Genomic DNA, 15,090 nt, shown 5'->3' on the forward strand with positions numbered 1-15,090 from the left:
ACGGCAAGCACTAATTTTAAAAGATAAAATAAAACTGATATAATATACCATAGTTGCAACATTTCTTTGTTTTAGTCAAATGAAACAAAGCAGTAACTGTTTAAAAAAAGTCTGAATTACTGTAATTTCTTTTGATCTGCTTGTCTCTACCTGTTGAAATACTTCACAGACACGTTAACGAAACTGCAGAACTAAATAAGTCTGAACAGCTCGGCAAAAATTCTGCAAACCTCCTGCCCCGTGTTTAAGACCGACTTGTTGTGTTTTAGGCCTTTTTAAAAAAAGTAATGCTAATGATGCTAACAATGTAAACAGCCAACATGCTAACAACAGATGTGGTACACTGTAATATAATGGAAGCATCTTTTGATTCAATCGATGGTTGCTAAATTGCAAAATGACCATGTGATATGCAGTGTTGGGACTAAGTAACGCTTTACTTTAACGCCGTTAGTTTCGGCGGTAACTAGTAATCTAACGCGTTATTTTTTATATTCAGTAACTCAGTTACCGTTACTACATGATGCGTTACTGCGTTATTTTACGTTATTTTTTTATGTAGTATCGGCTAGAAACTGAAGATCTGAGTGTGTTTTATTGCCTTTGTGTGGGTGGGGGCGGGGGGACTCTCATACCGTAGTCGAGGGGCGCAGGGGAGACGTATATGTACTAACAACCTTCACTTTACCCGGAAGAGGGTCTTTACAGCTGAGGGTGAATGACGAGGCCGGCGCTTTGTTGCAACTTTGTGACTTTATTGGACGCAGCCATCCACCAAGCTAGAGAACCTGCACACACTCACTGTCGCCACTCGCTCATCTCTCTCGCCCACTCACTCACTGACGTCACTCACCTCACATGTTGTCATATCTTAAAGGGCCACACACACACACATACGCTACTCTCATAACAACAAACATGACATCATGGTGAAGCCAGAAGTCGAGTGTCTTAACATTCTCACTACTTTTCTTTTTGTCGAGCACAAAGAAAATAACATTTTAGTTAAATGTAAGTTGTGTCTTGGATCAAAGATCCTATCTACTTAAAGTTAAAGTTAAAGTGCCATTATGTTGCAGCTATTTAAAATAGTTTTGTCAATTTGTTCTGGCCTGAAATAAATTGGCCCTTTGAAACATATCTTTGTCTTTGTGTGTTGTATGTAGAGCACATTATTTGTGTGTTGTATGTAGACCACATTGTTTGTGTGTTGTATGTAGACCACATTGTTTGTGTGTTGTATGTAGACCACATTGTTTGTGTGTTGTATGTAGACCACATTGTTTGTGTGTTGTATGTAGACCACATTGTTTGTGTGTTGTATGTAGACCACATTGTTTGTATGTTGTATGTAGACCACATTGTTTGTATGTTGTATGTAGACCACATTGTTTGTGTGTTGTATGTAGACCACATTGTTTGTGTGTTGTATGTAGACCACATTATTTGTGTGTTGTATGTAGACCACATTGTTTGTGTGTTGTATGTAGACCACATTGTTTGTGTGTTGTATGTAGACCACATTGTTTGTGTGTTGTATGTAGACCACATTGTTTGTGTGTTGTATGTAGACCACATTGTTTGTGTGTTGTATGTAGACCACATTGTTTGTGTGTTGTATGTAGACCACATTGTTTGTATGTTGTATGTAGACCACATTGTTTGTATATTGTATGTAGACCACATTGTTTGTGTGTTGTATGTAGACCACATTATTTGTGTGTTGTATTTAGACCACATTGTTTGTGTGTTGTATGTAGACCACATTGTTTGTGTGTTGTATGTAGACCAAATTGTTTGTGTGTTGTATGTAGACCACATTGTTTGTATGTTGTATGTAGACCACATTGTTTGTGTGTTGTATGTAGACCACATTGTTTGTGTGTTGTATGTAGACCACATTGTTTGTGTGTTGTATGTAGACCACATTGTTTGTATGTTGTATGTAGACCACATTATTTGTATGTTGTATGTAGACCACATTGTTTGTGTGTTGTATGTAGACCACATTGTTTGTGTGTTGTATGTAGACCACATTGTTTGTGTGTTGTATGTAGACCACATTGTTTGTGTGTTGTATGTAGACCACATTGTTTGTATGTTGTATGTAGACCACATTGTTTGTATGTTGTATGTAGACCACATTGTTTGTATGTTGTATGTAGACCACATTGTTTGTGTGTTGTATGTAGAGCACATTGTTTGTATGTTGTATGTAGACCACATTGTTTGTATGTTGTATGTAGACCACATTGTTTGTGTGTTGTATGTAGACCACATTGTTTGTGTGTTGTATGTAGACCATATTGTTTGTATGTTGTATGTAGACCACATTGTTTGTGTGTTGTATGTAGACCACATTGTTTGTGTGTTGTATGTAGACCACATTGTTTGTGTGTTGTATGTAGACCACATTGTTTGTGTGTTGTATGTAGACCACATTGCTTAGCAGAGTTCAGTGATGCAAATGCATGTCAAGTTGATCAACATATTGTATTATTCTCCAGTGCAATAACAGTACTGAAATGAAGGCTAAAAGGGCATTAATGGGAGCCTTAAAAAAAAAAGGGGGAAAAAAATAAGTAACTAAATAGTTACTTTTCACAGTAACGCATTACTTTTTGGTGTAAGTAACTGAGTTAGTAACTGAGTTACTTTTGAAATAAAGTAACTAGTAATTGTAACTAGTTACTGGTTTTCAGTAACTAACCCAACACTGGTGATATGCAAAATGCTAAATGGCTAAAGCTAGCATCTATAGAATGTACCAGAAGTGCAGTACCTGGACAAGTGGAAGGAGAGAGCTGATTGGAGGAGACACAAGGATCACGGCAAGACACAGGTGTACTAATGATGGAACAAGGTGTAGACCATGTAACAATGAGCACATGGAAAACAAAGACAGCAGGAAACAAGGTAAAGAAGGGTTATATATAGTGTGAATTGAGTGAGCAAAAAAATTAGCAAAATGCTAATAAATATCTCATAAAAGAAATGTCGAATTTCTTATAAAGCTTTTTGAATGTACAACTAATATCAAAACACTGAAAAAATGTTTCCAACATTCTGAACATGTGGTTATCAACATCCTGTCTGGTTGATATTAATAAAAGACAGGAAGCGACCGTTTCTTCAACAGGTGTTTTGTAAGGGGATGGGACAAATGCAGAGGACACATTTCACCACATCTAGTGTGTGTGTGACAATCATTGGTACTTTAATCTTAATCTTTAATCTTAATATAGCCAACAAACTGAAATATTGTAAGCCAAGAACACAACGGATAAAAAGATTAACGATTAAAGATTAAAGTACCAATGATTGTCACACACACACTAGATACACGTTGTCACCAGGACACAGGCAGATGCCTGGGGCCCCCAGGTTTCCACAGGCCCCCAAAAGTCTCAAAAAATGATGATTAAAGTTTCCTTCTATTTAAAACAAGTATTTACTTATTTCTGTCTTAATTTATGTATTTAAAAATACTTAATCAAAGATGCTGCGATGAGGTGGCGACTTGTCCAGGGTGTACCCCGCCTACCGCCCGAATGCAGCTGAGATAGGCTCCAGCAACCCCCCGCGACCCCAAAAGGGACAAGCAGTAGAAAATGGATGGATGGATAATCAAAGATGACTGTTGCGACAGATCCCCTCTCCCTTCTCACGCAATGGAGTATTACACGTTATTTACTGCACATGTGCAGACTTGTTTCAGGAAGACATTCCGAAACAAACTTGTTGGCGCGGTTAGGAAAAGTTTACCCAAGTGGAGCAGAGAACAGAAAAAGGTGAGAAGAAAATAGTTTTAATTGATGATTCAATGACACTGAATGTACTGTAGAATTCAGGCGTCCCCAATCGCGGGTCCGGGGAACGGTACCGGTCCGTGACACATTTGCTACCTGGCCGCACAGAAACATTAAATCATTTATAAAGGACTGCATTTTCTCCGACTTAACTTTCGCCTGTCCCACGAGACACACCAATAAGATTATTTATAGATGTACAATAAAACTCCTCATAGGAAGTTGCCATTTGTTATATTTGTTATAACTTTGTGACATGATACAATGCACATTAATGAACATATAAAATATAAATGTGACAGATTGTAGCCAAAGGCTGATTTCCATCTGCAGTCCCCAGCAGGTTACCATCAACCTGCTGGGGATGTCATTGCAAAGAAACTAACACCCCCCCCCCCCCCCCGTTATAGTGAGTTTTATTTTTCTTGCACTTATTTTTGCTGTATTTATCTGCCACAAATGGAAATGCCTACATTAAATCGGTCCGTGGTGCAAAAAAGGTTGGGGACCAAACTTGCCAAACTCGAGACCTCCGAATTCAGGAGAGGCGGGGGCCTATATATATATATATATATATCTATATATATATATATGTATTTTATTATTTATATATGTATATAAATAAAATAAATACTTGAATTTCAGTGTTCATTTATTTACAAATATACACACACATGACACTCCTCTACTCATTGTTGTATTTAAAAGTGCCTCTGAAAGAGCATAGGTATGGGCAGCATCTGTGAAATTTAATTTGCAGGAAAGGAGTGATTTTAGGGTTGAATTTGTCCATCCTCGTTCTATTCTGTCACTTGTCGTCGCCATGACTGTCTCTTCTTCGTTCTTCTGCTTCGTCTTCTTCTTGTTGTGTGTGCAGTTGTGCACTCTCCAAAAGCCGTAGATGTTATAACGTGACTGGGCCGGCATGCTGTTTATATGAAGTGACGACAGGCTGTCCTCACTAAGGTCCGCAAGGACCTGGAGGGGGCGTGCCTTAAGTCCGGCTGGAAATCGGGAGAAATTCGGGAGAATGGTTGTCCCGGGAGATTTTCGGGAGAGACACAGAAATTCGGGAGTCTCACAGAAAATTCGGGAGGGTTGGCAAGTATGTTGGGGACCCCTGTGCAGATGCTGTACAACAGCACCAGTCAGAGGGCGTTGCTGCCTGTCAGGATGCAGAGGTGAAGTGGAGAGTGACGCTTTCATCACAAACATGTGAGTATTGGTGCCCTCAAAATGGTAACCTATTGTAACTCAGGGTATGGTATAATAAAGTGCTAGCTCAGCTGAAAGGCACGCTGGATCAGTGTTGTTCTCAGTGCTGCCTTCAATACCGTTGATCAGAACATTCTTTTAGATCGCATCAAATTGTGTATAGGTATGTCATGTTTATCATGTTTAGCTACTACCTCACTAAAATAATTACCTAGTAAAGAGTAATGGGAAATAATCAATAAAATGGTGCACGTAACACAGTGAATGGTGGAGAGAAAAAAGGCCACCTGAAGAGAGTGCATGGGTCCATCCATCCATCCATCCATCCATCCATCCATCTTCTTCCGCATATCCGATGTCGGGTTGCGTTGACAGCAGCTGAAGAAGGGAAGCCCAGACTTTCCTTTACTCAGTCACTTTGTCCAGCTCCTCCCGGGGGATCCCGAGGTGTTCCCAGGCCAGCCGGGTGACACAGTCTCCCAAACGTATCCTGGGTTTCCCCTGTGGCCTCCTACTGGTCAGACATGCCCTAAATACCTCCCCAGGGAGTCGTCCGGGGGGCATCCTGACCAGATTCCTGAACCACCTCATCTGGCTCCTCTCGATGTGGAGGAGCAGCGGCTTTACTTTGAGCTCCTCCCGAATTACAGAGCTTCTCACCTTATCTCTAAGAAAAAGCCCCCCACCCGATGGAGGAAACTAATTTTGTCGTTTCGGTCATAACCCAAAGCTCATGACCATAGGTGAGGATGGGAACGTAGATTGACCAGTAAATTGAGAGTTTCGTCTTCTGGCTCAGCTCCTTCTTGACCACGATGGACCGATGTCCGCATCACTGCAGACGCCACACCGATCCGCCTGGCGATCTCACGATCCACTCTTCCCTCACTCGTGAATAAGACTCCCAGGTACTTGAACTCCTCCACTTGGGGCAAGATCTCCTCCCCAACCTGGAGATGACACTCCACCCTTTTCCGCACGAGAACCATGGACTCGGATTTGGAGGTGCTGATTCTCATCCCAGTCGCTTCACACTTGGCTGTGAACCGATCTAGTGAGAGCTGAAGATCCTGGCCAGATGAAGCTATCAGTACTACATCATCTGCAAAAAGCAGAGACCTAATCCTACAATCACCAAACCGGATCCCCTCAACGCCCTGACTGTGCCTAGAAATTCTGTCCATAAAAGTTATTATGCGGACCAAGTTCTCACACCGATCATACAGGAAGTGGACCACCACAATTAGACGGTCCAATACCCCATACTCTCTGAGCACTCCCCACAGGACTTCCCGAGGGACACAGTCGAAGGCCTTCTCAAAGTCTACAAAGCACATGTAGACAGGTTGGACAAACTCCCATTCACCCTCAAGAACCCTGCTGAGAGTAAAGAGCTGGTCCACAGTTCCACGACCAGGACGAAAACCTCACTGCTGCTCTTGATCCCAGGTTCGACTATCTGGCGTAGCCTCATCTCCAGTACAACCAGATACAACTTACCACCCTCCGGTTCCCCTTCTTAACGAGAGGAACCACCTGGCAATCCAGAGGCACCGGCCCCGATGTCCACACAATGCTGCAGAGTCTTGTCAACCAAGACAGCCCCACAGCATCCAGAGCCTTAACGAACTCCGGTCGGATCTCATCCACCCCTGGGGCCCTGCCACCGAGGAGTTTAACTACCTCGGCAACCTCAGCCTCAGAAATAGGAGAGCCCACCACAGATTCCCCAGGCACTGCTTCTTCATAGGAAGACGTGTAGGTGGGATTGAGGAGGTCGTCAAAGTATTCCCTCCACCGATCCACAACGTCCTGAGTCAAGGTCAACAGCACACCATCCCCACCATATACGGTGTTGACAGTGCACTGCTTCCATCTCCTGAGGCGGCAGATGATGGTCCAGAATCACTTTGAAGCCGTCCAGAAGTCGTTTTCCATGGCTTCGCCAAACTCTTCCCATGTCAGAGTTTTGGCTTGTCGGTACCTATCCGCTGCTTCTGGGGTCCCATGAGCCATGAGCACTTTCCAGTACTCCCTCAAGGGAATCCAAAAAGGGTGGGTACTCTGAACTGCTGTTTGGTGCATCAGCACAAACAACAGTCAGGACCCGTGCCCGACCCGGATTGAAATCCAACGTACGGGCTTTGAGCCGAGGGGCAACAAGAATTACCACCCCGGCCCGTCTCCGCTCACTGCTTGCAACACCAGAGTGCATGGGTAAATTAGCAAATTTAATTCCAAAGCCTTGCACCAGCTCGTTACGTTTTAAGGAGGTTTTATATGAAACAGGCAACACACCACGAAGAAAAATAGACCTTGAGACTGCAATATTACGTAAAATAGTAACTGGGACTTTTACGTTGCTATCAGACAGTGAGGCAGCACCCTACATAATAAAAGGGGAATAAACAGCTGGATCCGCACACTCACTTTTAAAGGAATGTGGCACTGAAGGGGCCTTTACCAGAACTACTGGTTTTGATTTGGTTCACTTCAACAAGGGACAGCTGTTTTTAAAATTACTAGGTTTCTTGCAGTATGTGCACATGAGCCTTACTTTAACTGTGCCATCAGTAGGCTAAATGAACCTCTTCAACATGTGCCATAGTTAGATGGTGCCACATGTTGCCTACTTATGTGATGGTGCGTGATTGGACCATGCTGCAATGGAGAAAAGGCTTTATTGAAGTTTCCTTTGCGGGTCAGAACATACTCGTCTGCTAAAATAGCAGCAGACATAGTATTAACTCTTTGTACCAAGATGGTTATTCTTTTTGCATCTTAACTCCAAGAAAACAGACATGTTGATTATTGTCCTGCTAGAAACAAGCACATGTTTGCGGTTACTAATTTGAATTACGATAATAAAACAATTTTCTGCCAAAAAATCTTGGCATTATTTGTGACCCAACTTTCTTGTTTCTGCTGCATATTAACAATGTTACTAAAACAGCAGTAATATCACTAAAATCAGAGTCAGAACCAGCTTTTTTGGCCAAGTGTGTTTAACACACAATTAATTTGACTTGAATACTGTGCTCTTTGTTCAATGTAAGAAATGTGTCCCATTTTGTCCACTTGTGACTTAAAGATTGTAGTAGAATTTCTGACCTTTGACCTATAGTTCATGTCTGTCAAAAATGTATGCTCATTTTGATTTCTCTTCCTCTTCTGTGGGACAAAAGTGAACTTTAAGTCGTGCCAACCTGTCTATGTTATGGAACAGATAGGGAAAACAAAATAAGACATTGACGCACTAACAAGAGAGATAAAAAAGGGATAAAGCCAAACGAAGTGAGTGTTTTGGCCACCATCTTCTTTTTCATGGTGACGGGCGCGCCCGGGGGGGAAACTTTCTGTGTGCTAGACAACTCAACCCAACCATTGTACCATTTGATTATGAGTAAAATAAAACTCTTGTGTTAAATCTACTTTGATTCTCATTGACAACCTGGACTTTCCACTACAAGATCATTATACATGCGTTTGTTACGTCTCGTATTAAACAATGTAACGTATTATTCTAGGGTCTCCCCATGTCCAGCTTTAAAATATTTGTGTTTCAAGTACGCAGGCTTATTAGAGACCACCAGAGCCCTAAAAATGTTTGCAGGCATTAAAGTGTTTTCTATTCCGGCTGCATTCATCTTTCCTTCTACCCTGACCAGTCTCTGGGTTCCTGCCGCTGAAAATCATCCCCACAGCATGATGCTGCCACCACAATGCTTCAATGTGGGGCTGGTATTGGCCTGGTGATGAGCGGTGCCTGGTTTCCTCCAAACATGACGCCTGGCATTCATGGCGAAAAATGTAATCTTTGTCTCATCAGACCAGATCATTTTGTTTCTCATGGTCAGAGTCTTTCAGGTGCGTTCAAGCAAACTTTTTACGAAGAAATGGCTTCCGTCTGACCACTATACCATACAGGCCTGATTGGTGGATTGCTGCAGAGATGGTTGTCCTTGGAGAAGGTTCCCTTCTCTCCACAGAGGAATGCTGTAGCTCTGACAGAGTGACCATCAGGTTCTTGGTCACCTCCCTCACTAGACCAACATGTAGCGATCAGAATTAAACTTAAGGTAGCGGAGTGAAAGTGGTAACAGTAAAGAGTATGTTGTATTAAAACTACTCAGACAAGTACAGTTATCCAAAAAGTTACTTGAGTAAATGTATAACAAAATGAATGTAGCACATAACTACCCATCTCTGGCTATGCACACATATCCAAACACAATCAAAACGTCAGGGAGCACACCGGAAAAAATATCAAATCTCAAGGGAGTTGCTTGAGAAATAATTTTTGAGGAACAGCTTTTCCTGTGTTCATTCTTTTTTTTATGTAATAGTATTTTCATTGTAAACACATTATGTTCTATCACTGTGACAGTTTACTACAGGTACTTGGACTTCTGGGGTAAAGGAACGCAAGTCACAGTTACATCTGGTAAGTCAATATTTGTGGTAATTATATTCTACTGGAAAGGACAAGTACATTATTTCAATATTTCTGATTTGGTGCAATAATTTATTGATATCAAGTAGTTCCAGTATTCGAACAGTAGAATTAGACCAATTTGCCTATCTTAAGTAGACAAATATATGCTAAAATCTGTGAGATATTACATAACAATTGAAAAAAATACCTGACATGAGTATAATGAAGCTTTGGCGAGTCCATTCTTATTGGTGGTTTGACAGGTTATTAAAGCATACATTAGCAAATTGATCTATCATCGACAGCAACAGAGTCTTATGAAATATGACAATGATTATTTTGCTTAAATTTGAGTTTCTGCACTGTGGTATCTTAATAATCAAGCAGGTTTAGTTTTTCTAAGCTTTTGAGTGAACTATTCCATTTATAAAGATGTTTTCCAATGTTAAGAAAATGTTCACTCAAAATGTCAAATAAATGAGAATTAAATAATTTGTGATATTTAAAATATAATAAGGTCTATTGTGCAATTTGATCTACAATTTAAATATGGTTTAATATGGTGGGTGTTATCTCTTCACCATTTTCATGGAATTGTATCATAACTGACTACTTATTTTCTTTTCCTACAATTTGAATATGGTTTAATATGTGTCTTCCCTTTACTATTTTCATTCAATTTGATCTCAACTGACAACTTGCTTTTCCTTTCACAGGCACACCAGTCCCACCAGTCCCACCCACTGTCTTTCCTCTGATGCAATGTGGCTCCGGAGCAGGAGACATGGTCACTCTCGGCTGTCTGGCCACCGGCTTCAAACCTCTTCCACTGACGTTTGCGTGGAGCAAAGACGGGACCGATTTGTCTGACTTCATTCAGTATCCTTCAGTGGAGAAGGACAACCTTTACACGGGAGTCAGTCAGATCCGAGTGAGGCAAGCCGACTGGGACAGCAGGGCCAAATTTCGATGTGTCGCCAAACATTCAACTAAAACTGTTGATGCCGTGATCACCAAAACAGAAGGTAAGACGTGTTTACAGCATATCTTGTACTGTAGTCTTAAAATAGGTACAATGAATGTGACACAGCTAAAGGTAATCACAGTAATGTGCTGTCACTTTTGTAGTATATTTGGATTCGGTGTATTTGAAGTCGTTGAAAAAATATATATTGGTTTTCAGATGCCCCGGTTTTAGTATGATTGAAAGTGGGTTATTTTGTATTCTACACAAAATAACCCACTATGGAGCCAAATTAAGTTGTAGTGTACAGTAATAGTCAAACAAGAGCCCTAGAAGACGTATTTCCAGACTGTCACTGAATGAACCACACTGCTAGTAGCTCATCCTTGTCAGTAGTGCTCCAAAAAGGTAAAAGTGATGTTAAAAACTATACCTGTTTTTAAAAATATAATTAAGCTCTGCAAAAAGTGTTTTGTGTAAATATATTTGGATATCTGGAACGGGGTAATTAGAAATAGATGATTTTTTTATGTTACATTTTTTTTACACACAACACATTTATCTGAAAATTGCACATTATTTCATACTATCCATACAAATGATGTTATTGTTGGTGCTAAAGCCAACAGTAAGGTGGAAAGAAAGGTCTGACTCTTCCTTGTGCAGCTGCTTACTCTGCCTTGTCTGTCAGGGAAATAATTGTTGCAGCAGTTTTTTGCTTGCTTTTTGTTTAATCTACGCTTGCTTGTCTCACATGCAGGTTGTGTACGATCTAATCTTGCTGTTTTAGTAGTGTCGACCCTGCAGAAGCCATGAGAAATAGCATTCAAATGACGTTTTGAGTTGTGTATATATATTTGTTGTGCAGACATATACTTAATATGTTCGTGTTTCAGAGTCCTTTTACAAGTTGCCAACTCTGAAAGTGTTGGCCTCCTCTCATGGTCAAGATGAGGCTTCAATCGTCTGCTTTGCCAAAGATTTTTCCCCAAATGTTTATGACTTCAAATGGCTGTATAACGAAGAGGACATCTCCCACGGAATAGAGCAGGTCATAACTTTGTCTAAGGCCAGAAAGACTGCAAATGGAACAACGCTTTACAGCGCGGCGAGCCTCATCACGCTCAAGTCCGACGAGTGGTCATCTGGCACCACTGTAAGGTGCGAGTTTAAGGGGAGGGACGCACATGGAGATGTGTATATCAACTCATCTGTGAGCAACACGCGTGCAGCAGATTCATCTAGTGAGTACTTTTCTATTTGTTTATTTTAGGCTGTGTTCACACTTTGGTTAAATCAAACTCTGATTGCAAACAAAGCATGCAAAAATTACAAATATGTAAGACTCTTTGTGTGTGACAACAGGGTGTTTGTAAAAATTAGTGCGGTCAAATGATTAATTATTCAAATCTGATTAATCACACTTTTGAATTGGGATGAAATGTACCTTTTTACCTGCTTGCATTATTTAAATGACCCTAAAAAGGCCCCCGTAATTGGGCACAAATGTAATTTTTAATGTGACAATGACATACAGCAACATTTTAAAATGTTTTACTTGAATGCACTGCTCAAAAATTCAGAGAAAGTTGTATCCTAAGTTCCCTCGGGGGTATTTTGAAATTAAATATGCCAGAGAGCACACCAGTCGGAGTCCTCTCACTCATATCTCTCTATAAATATACCAACCCACGCACCTTTTAGGTAAAAATCCACGGTTAAGGTAAAGGAGCATGTGCGGTCAAAATAAATTGCGTGATTAATCTGTGTATATGCATGATTAATGCCATTTTTTAGTTGATGAATCACATGAGTTAACTCGTTACATTTAACAGCATTAGTTTAATTATATTTTTACACCAAAAAATATTTTGCAAAAATTGGTTTGAATCAAGTGTTGATCCTCACCTCAAGAATTGGGTGCATTATGTTTGTGGTACAACAAAAAATGTATGCCACCTTTCAGGTAACCATCTGCAGTTAAAGTAAAGGAACATGTATGCTCAAAACAAAATGTGTAATTAATATGCGTGTACCCATGATTAATGCACTATGTTGTGATTAATCACATGATTTAACTGCCCTAGTACAAATAAGCTAGTAAAAATAGCAAAGTCTAAAAAAACAAACTCTTTGGTGTGAAATAATTGAGTTAGGTCAATAAAGGTGTCCAATCAAGTCCTTCAATGCATATATTTTTGGTCCGAACCACCAGTGTGAACGCGGGCTAAAATGCAACACACTCAATGTAAATCACACAACGGCCTTGAAAAAGTCTTCCTGTCCATTCAACAGGCGAAGGATGCCCGGAGGCGGATGTCGATATACAGATCAGCGGCCCCACAATGGAGGACATCTTTCTGAACAAAAAAGGCACGGTGATATGTCAGGTCAAAGTTAGCAGGCTATCTGTGCAGAGTATTTTGTGGGAGGACCAGGATGGCAACGAGATGGCCGGGACCTTGAAAGCCCCCCCGCCGGGCAATTCGGGCCCATTTGAGACTCGTCTTGACATCACGTATGACGAATGGAGCAAAGGCATAGGGCGCAACTGCGTGGTGAAGCATTCAAAGATTGCGCACCCAGTAAAGAAAGCCTATAAAAGAACTGCTGGTAAGAAAACTGTAAATGTTTGATACTACTTCCTGTGGTCAAATGTTGTTCTGTCGCACTTGCAGATAAATCACCTCAAAATCCTGCGGTGTTTATGATGCCTCCAGTGGAACAAACTGTTAAAAACATGGTTACCCTGACTTGCTTAGTGAAAGACTTCTTCCCCCAAGAGGTTCTGGTGTCTTGGCTTGTCGATGACAACCCCGTAAACTCCACATACGTCACCAGGACCACCCAACCTGTAGAAAACCAAGGCGTGTATTCAGTCTACGGCCAGTTAACGCTCAGCCTTGATCAGTGGAAAAGGAACGGTGTGGCGTATTGCTGTGCCATTTACCACCAATCTGTGGCCAACACACCCAATGTCCTTGTCAGGTCCATTTCATACAGAACCACCGATAACGTCAACATGGACGACCCCAAATTGTGCAAGGCCCTGTAGATGTGTTCTGTGTCACTCTTGTCTTCTCTTCTTTGCTCTTGGTTGTTTGCTGCATGTTTAATGATATTGTGTGTCCATTTCAAATCAAAATAAATAAAAAAAATCACTTTGCAACTGTTGTATGTCGCAAGCTGTTCATGTTGTCCTTATTTTTAGCTACGTGTGACTTGCAGTGTCACTAATCATGCAACAAGGATTAATAGTATGTTGGGGTTTTGAAAGAGAGTATTAAAGTCCTTACTCGTAGAGATAGGTGGTCTGTGTGACTTGTCTTTATACACGTCTTCTTCCTCTCCTGGGTCTTGCCCTAACAAACACAAACACAAGAGAGATCATGTTTTAAAGACACACACTGAAATAATGGAGTCTTTCAAAAGGCAATTCAGGGTCTCGAGTTATATAGCACTACTTGTACTCATAAAATCAACATTATAGGACACATTTCTTTGTATAAACACACAATACAGTAATAATAAATACAGTGTGTATTGAAGTACTACTGTACATCCACCAGACTTCCTGGTGGAGATGAGCCACCAGTGGAACAATGCTGTGGAAGCCGAGCAAGATAACATGGGGAACACGGCGCTCGCCTTCATCATTCTCTTTCTCATCACGCTGCTGTTCAGCATTGGAACAACTGTCTTCAAGGTAATAATACAACTTTTGTTTTTGAGTTGAACACTTAACTGCACCTTTACATACTGTAGGTGAAAATAAGTCTGCAATATTTCTAAAGAACATTGGTTGACGGTAAACATTTTATACAGTAATGCACTTTTTGGGGGAATTTTGTCCATCAATCACAATCTTTCTGTGAGACCAAAACACACGTCATTCCCCTTTCTCTTCATACTAAATAGTAAAAGACTGCTAGTAAAAGGCGGTTAACAATACAGGTAAATGTGATACGATCTTTTTCACCAAACAAGCCCTTCAAAAAACATCCAAAAACATCCCACACTGTTTTATATACATGCTGTAAATATGTACACAGGCACATTCATGATAACATGTAACTTGCTGCCACAACCTTCTACTATAATAATAATATTAATAATAATGGATTATATTTATATAGTGCTTTTCTAGACACTCAAAACGCTTAACAGTGAGAACTTAGAACCCATCATTTATTCACTAATTGATGGTGGTAAGCTACATTTGTAGCCACAGCTGCCCTGGGGTAAACTGACGGAAGCGTGGCTGCCAATTTGCGTCCATTGGCCCCTCCGATCACCACCAAACATTCACTCACAATCATACACAGTGTGGGCGGCACTGGCAGCAAGGTGGGTGACATGTCTTGCCCAAGGACACAATGGCAGTAACTAAGATGGCGGAAGCTAGATTCGTACCAGGAACCCTCCAATTTCTGTACGGCCGCGCTACCATCTGAACCCTACCTTAGAAGCAATGTAGCAGAAAAAGCTAAAGCTCCTTCTTGTTTATTTTGTGGCGAGTCGCAGCCTACGTTATTAGCAGCTCAAGCCAGCTGGTAGTTAGTAGCTGACTACTCACTATAGTGGTAGTTCGGGTTTTCTACGCCATAAAAGTAGTTCCTCTGTGTTAGCTCCTATAATAACAATGTCGCTATAGGTCACGGCATGTA

General features: G+C 40.9%; 1 protein-coding gene across 1 annotated transcript in view; it reads left to right on the forward strand.

Annotated features, from left to right (window-relative positions):
* Positions 1 to 15,090, forward strand: part of LOC133642548 (uncharacterized) — a 32,985-nt gene that overhangs the window by 8,948 nt on the left and 8,947 nt on the right. Inside the window, exons 3-4 of the mRNA XM_062036808.1 lie at positions 9,405 to 9,468; positions 10,176 to 10,484. Of these exons, the coding sequence (XP_061892792.1) occupies positions 9,405 to 9,468; positions 10,176 to 10,484 (373 nt within the window). The remainder of the gene's footprint in view (positions 1 to 9,404; positions 9,469 to 10,175; positions 10,485 to 15,090) is intronic.

The sequence above is a fragment of the Entelurus aequoreus genome, linkage group LG25 (assembly GCF_033978785.1).
Source record: "Entelurus aequoreus isolate RoL-2023_Sb linkage group LG25, RoL_Eaeq_v1.1, whole genome shotgun sequence".
Classification (NCBI taxonomy): domain Eukaryota; kingdom Metazoa; phylum Chordata; class Actinopteri; order Syngnathiformes; family Syngnathidae; genus Entelurus; species Entelurus aequoreus.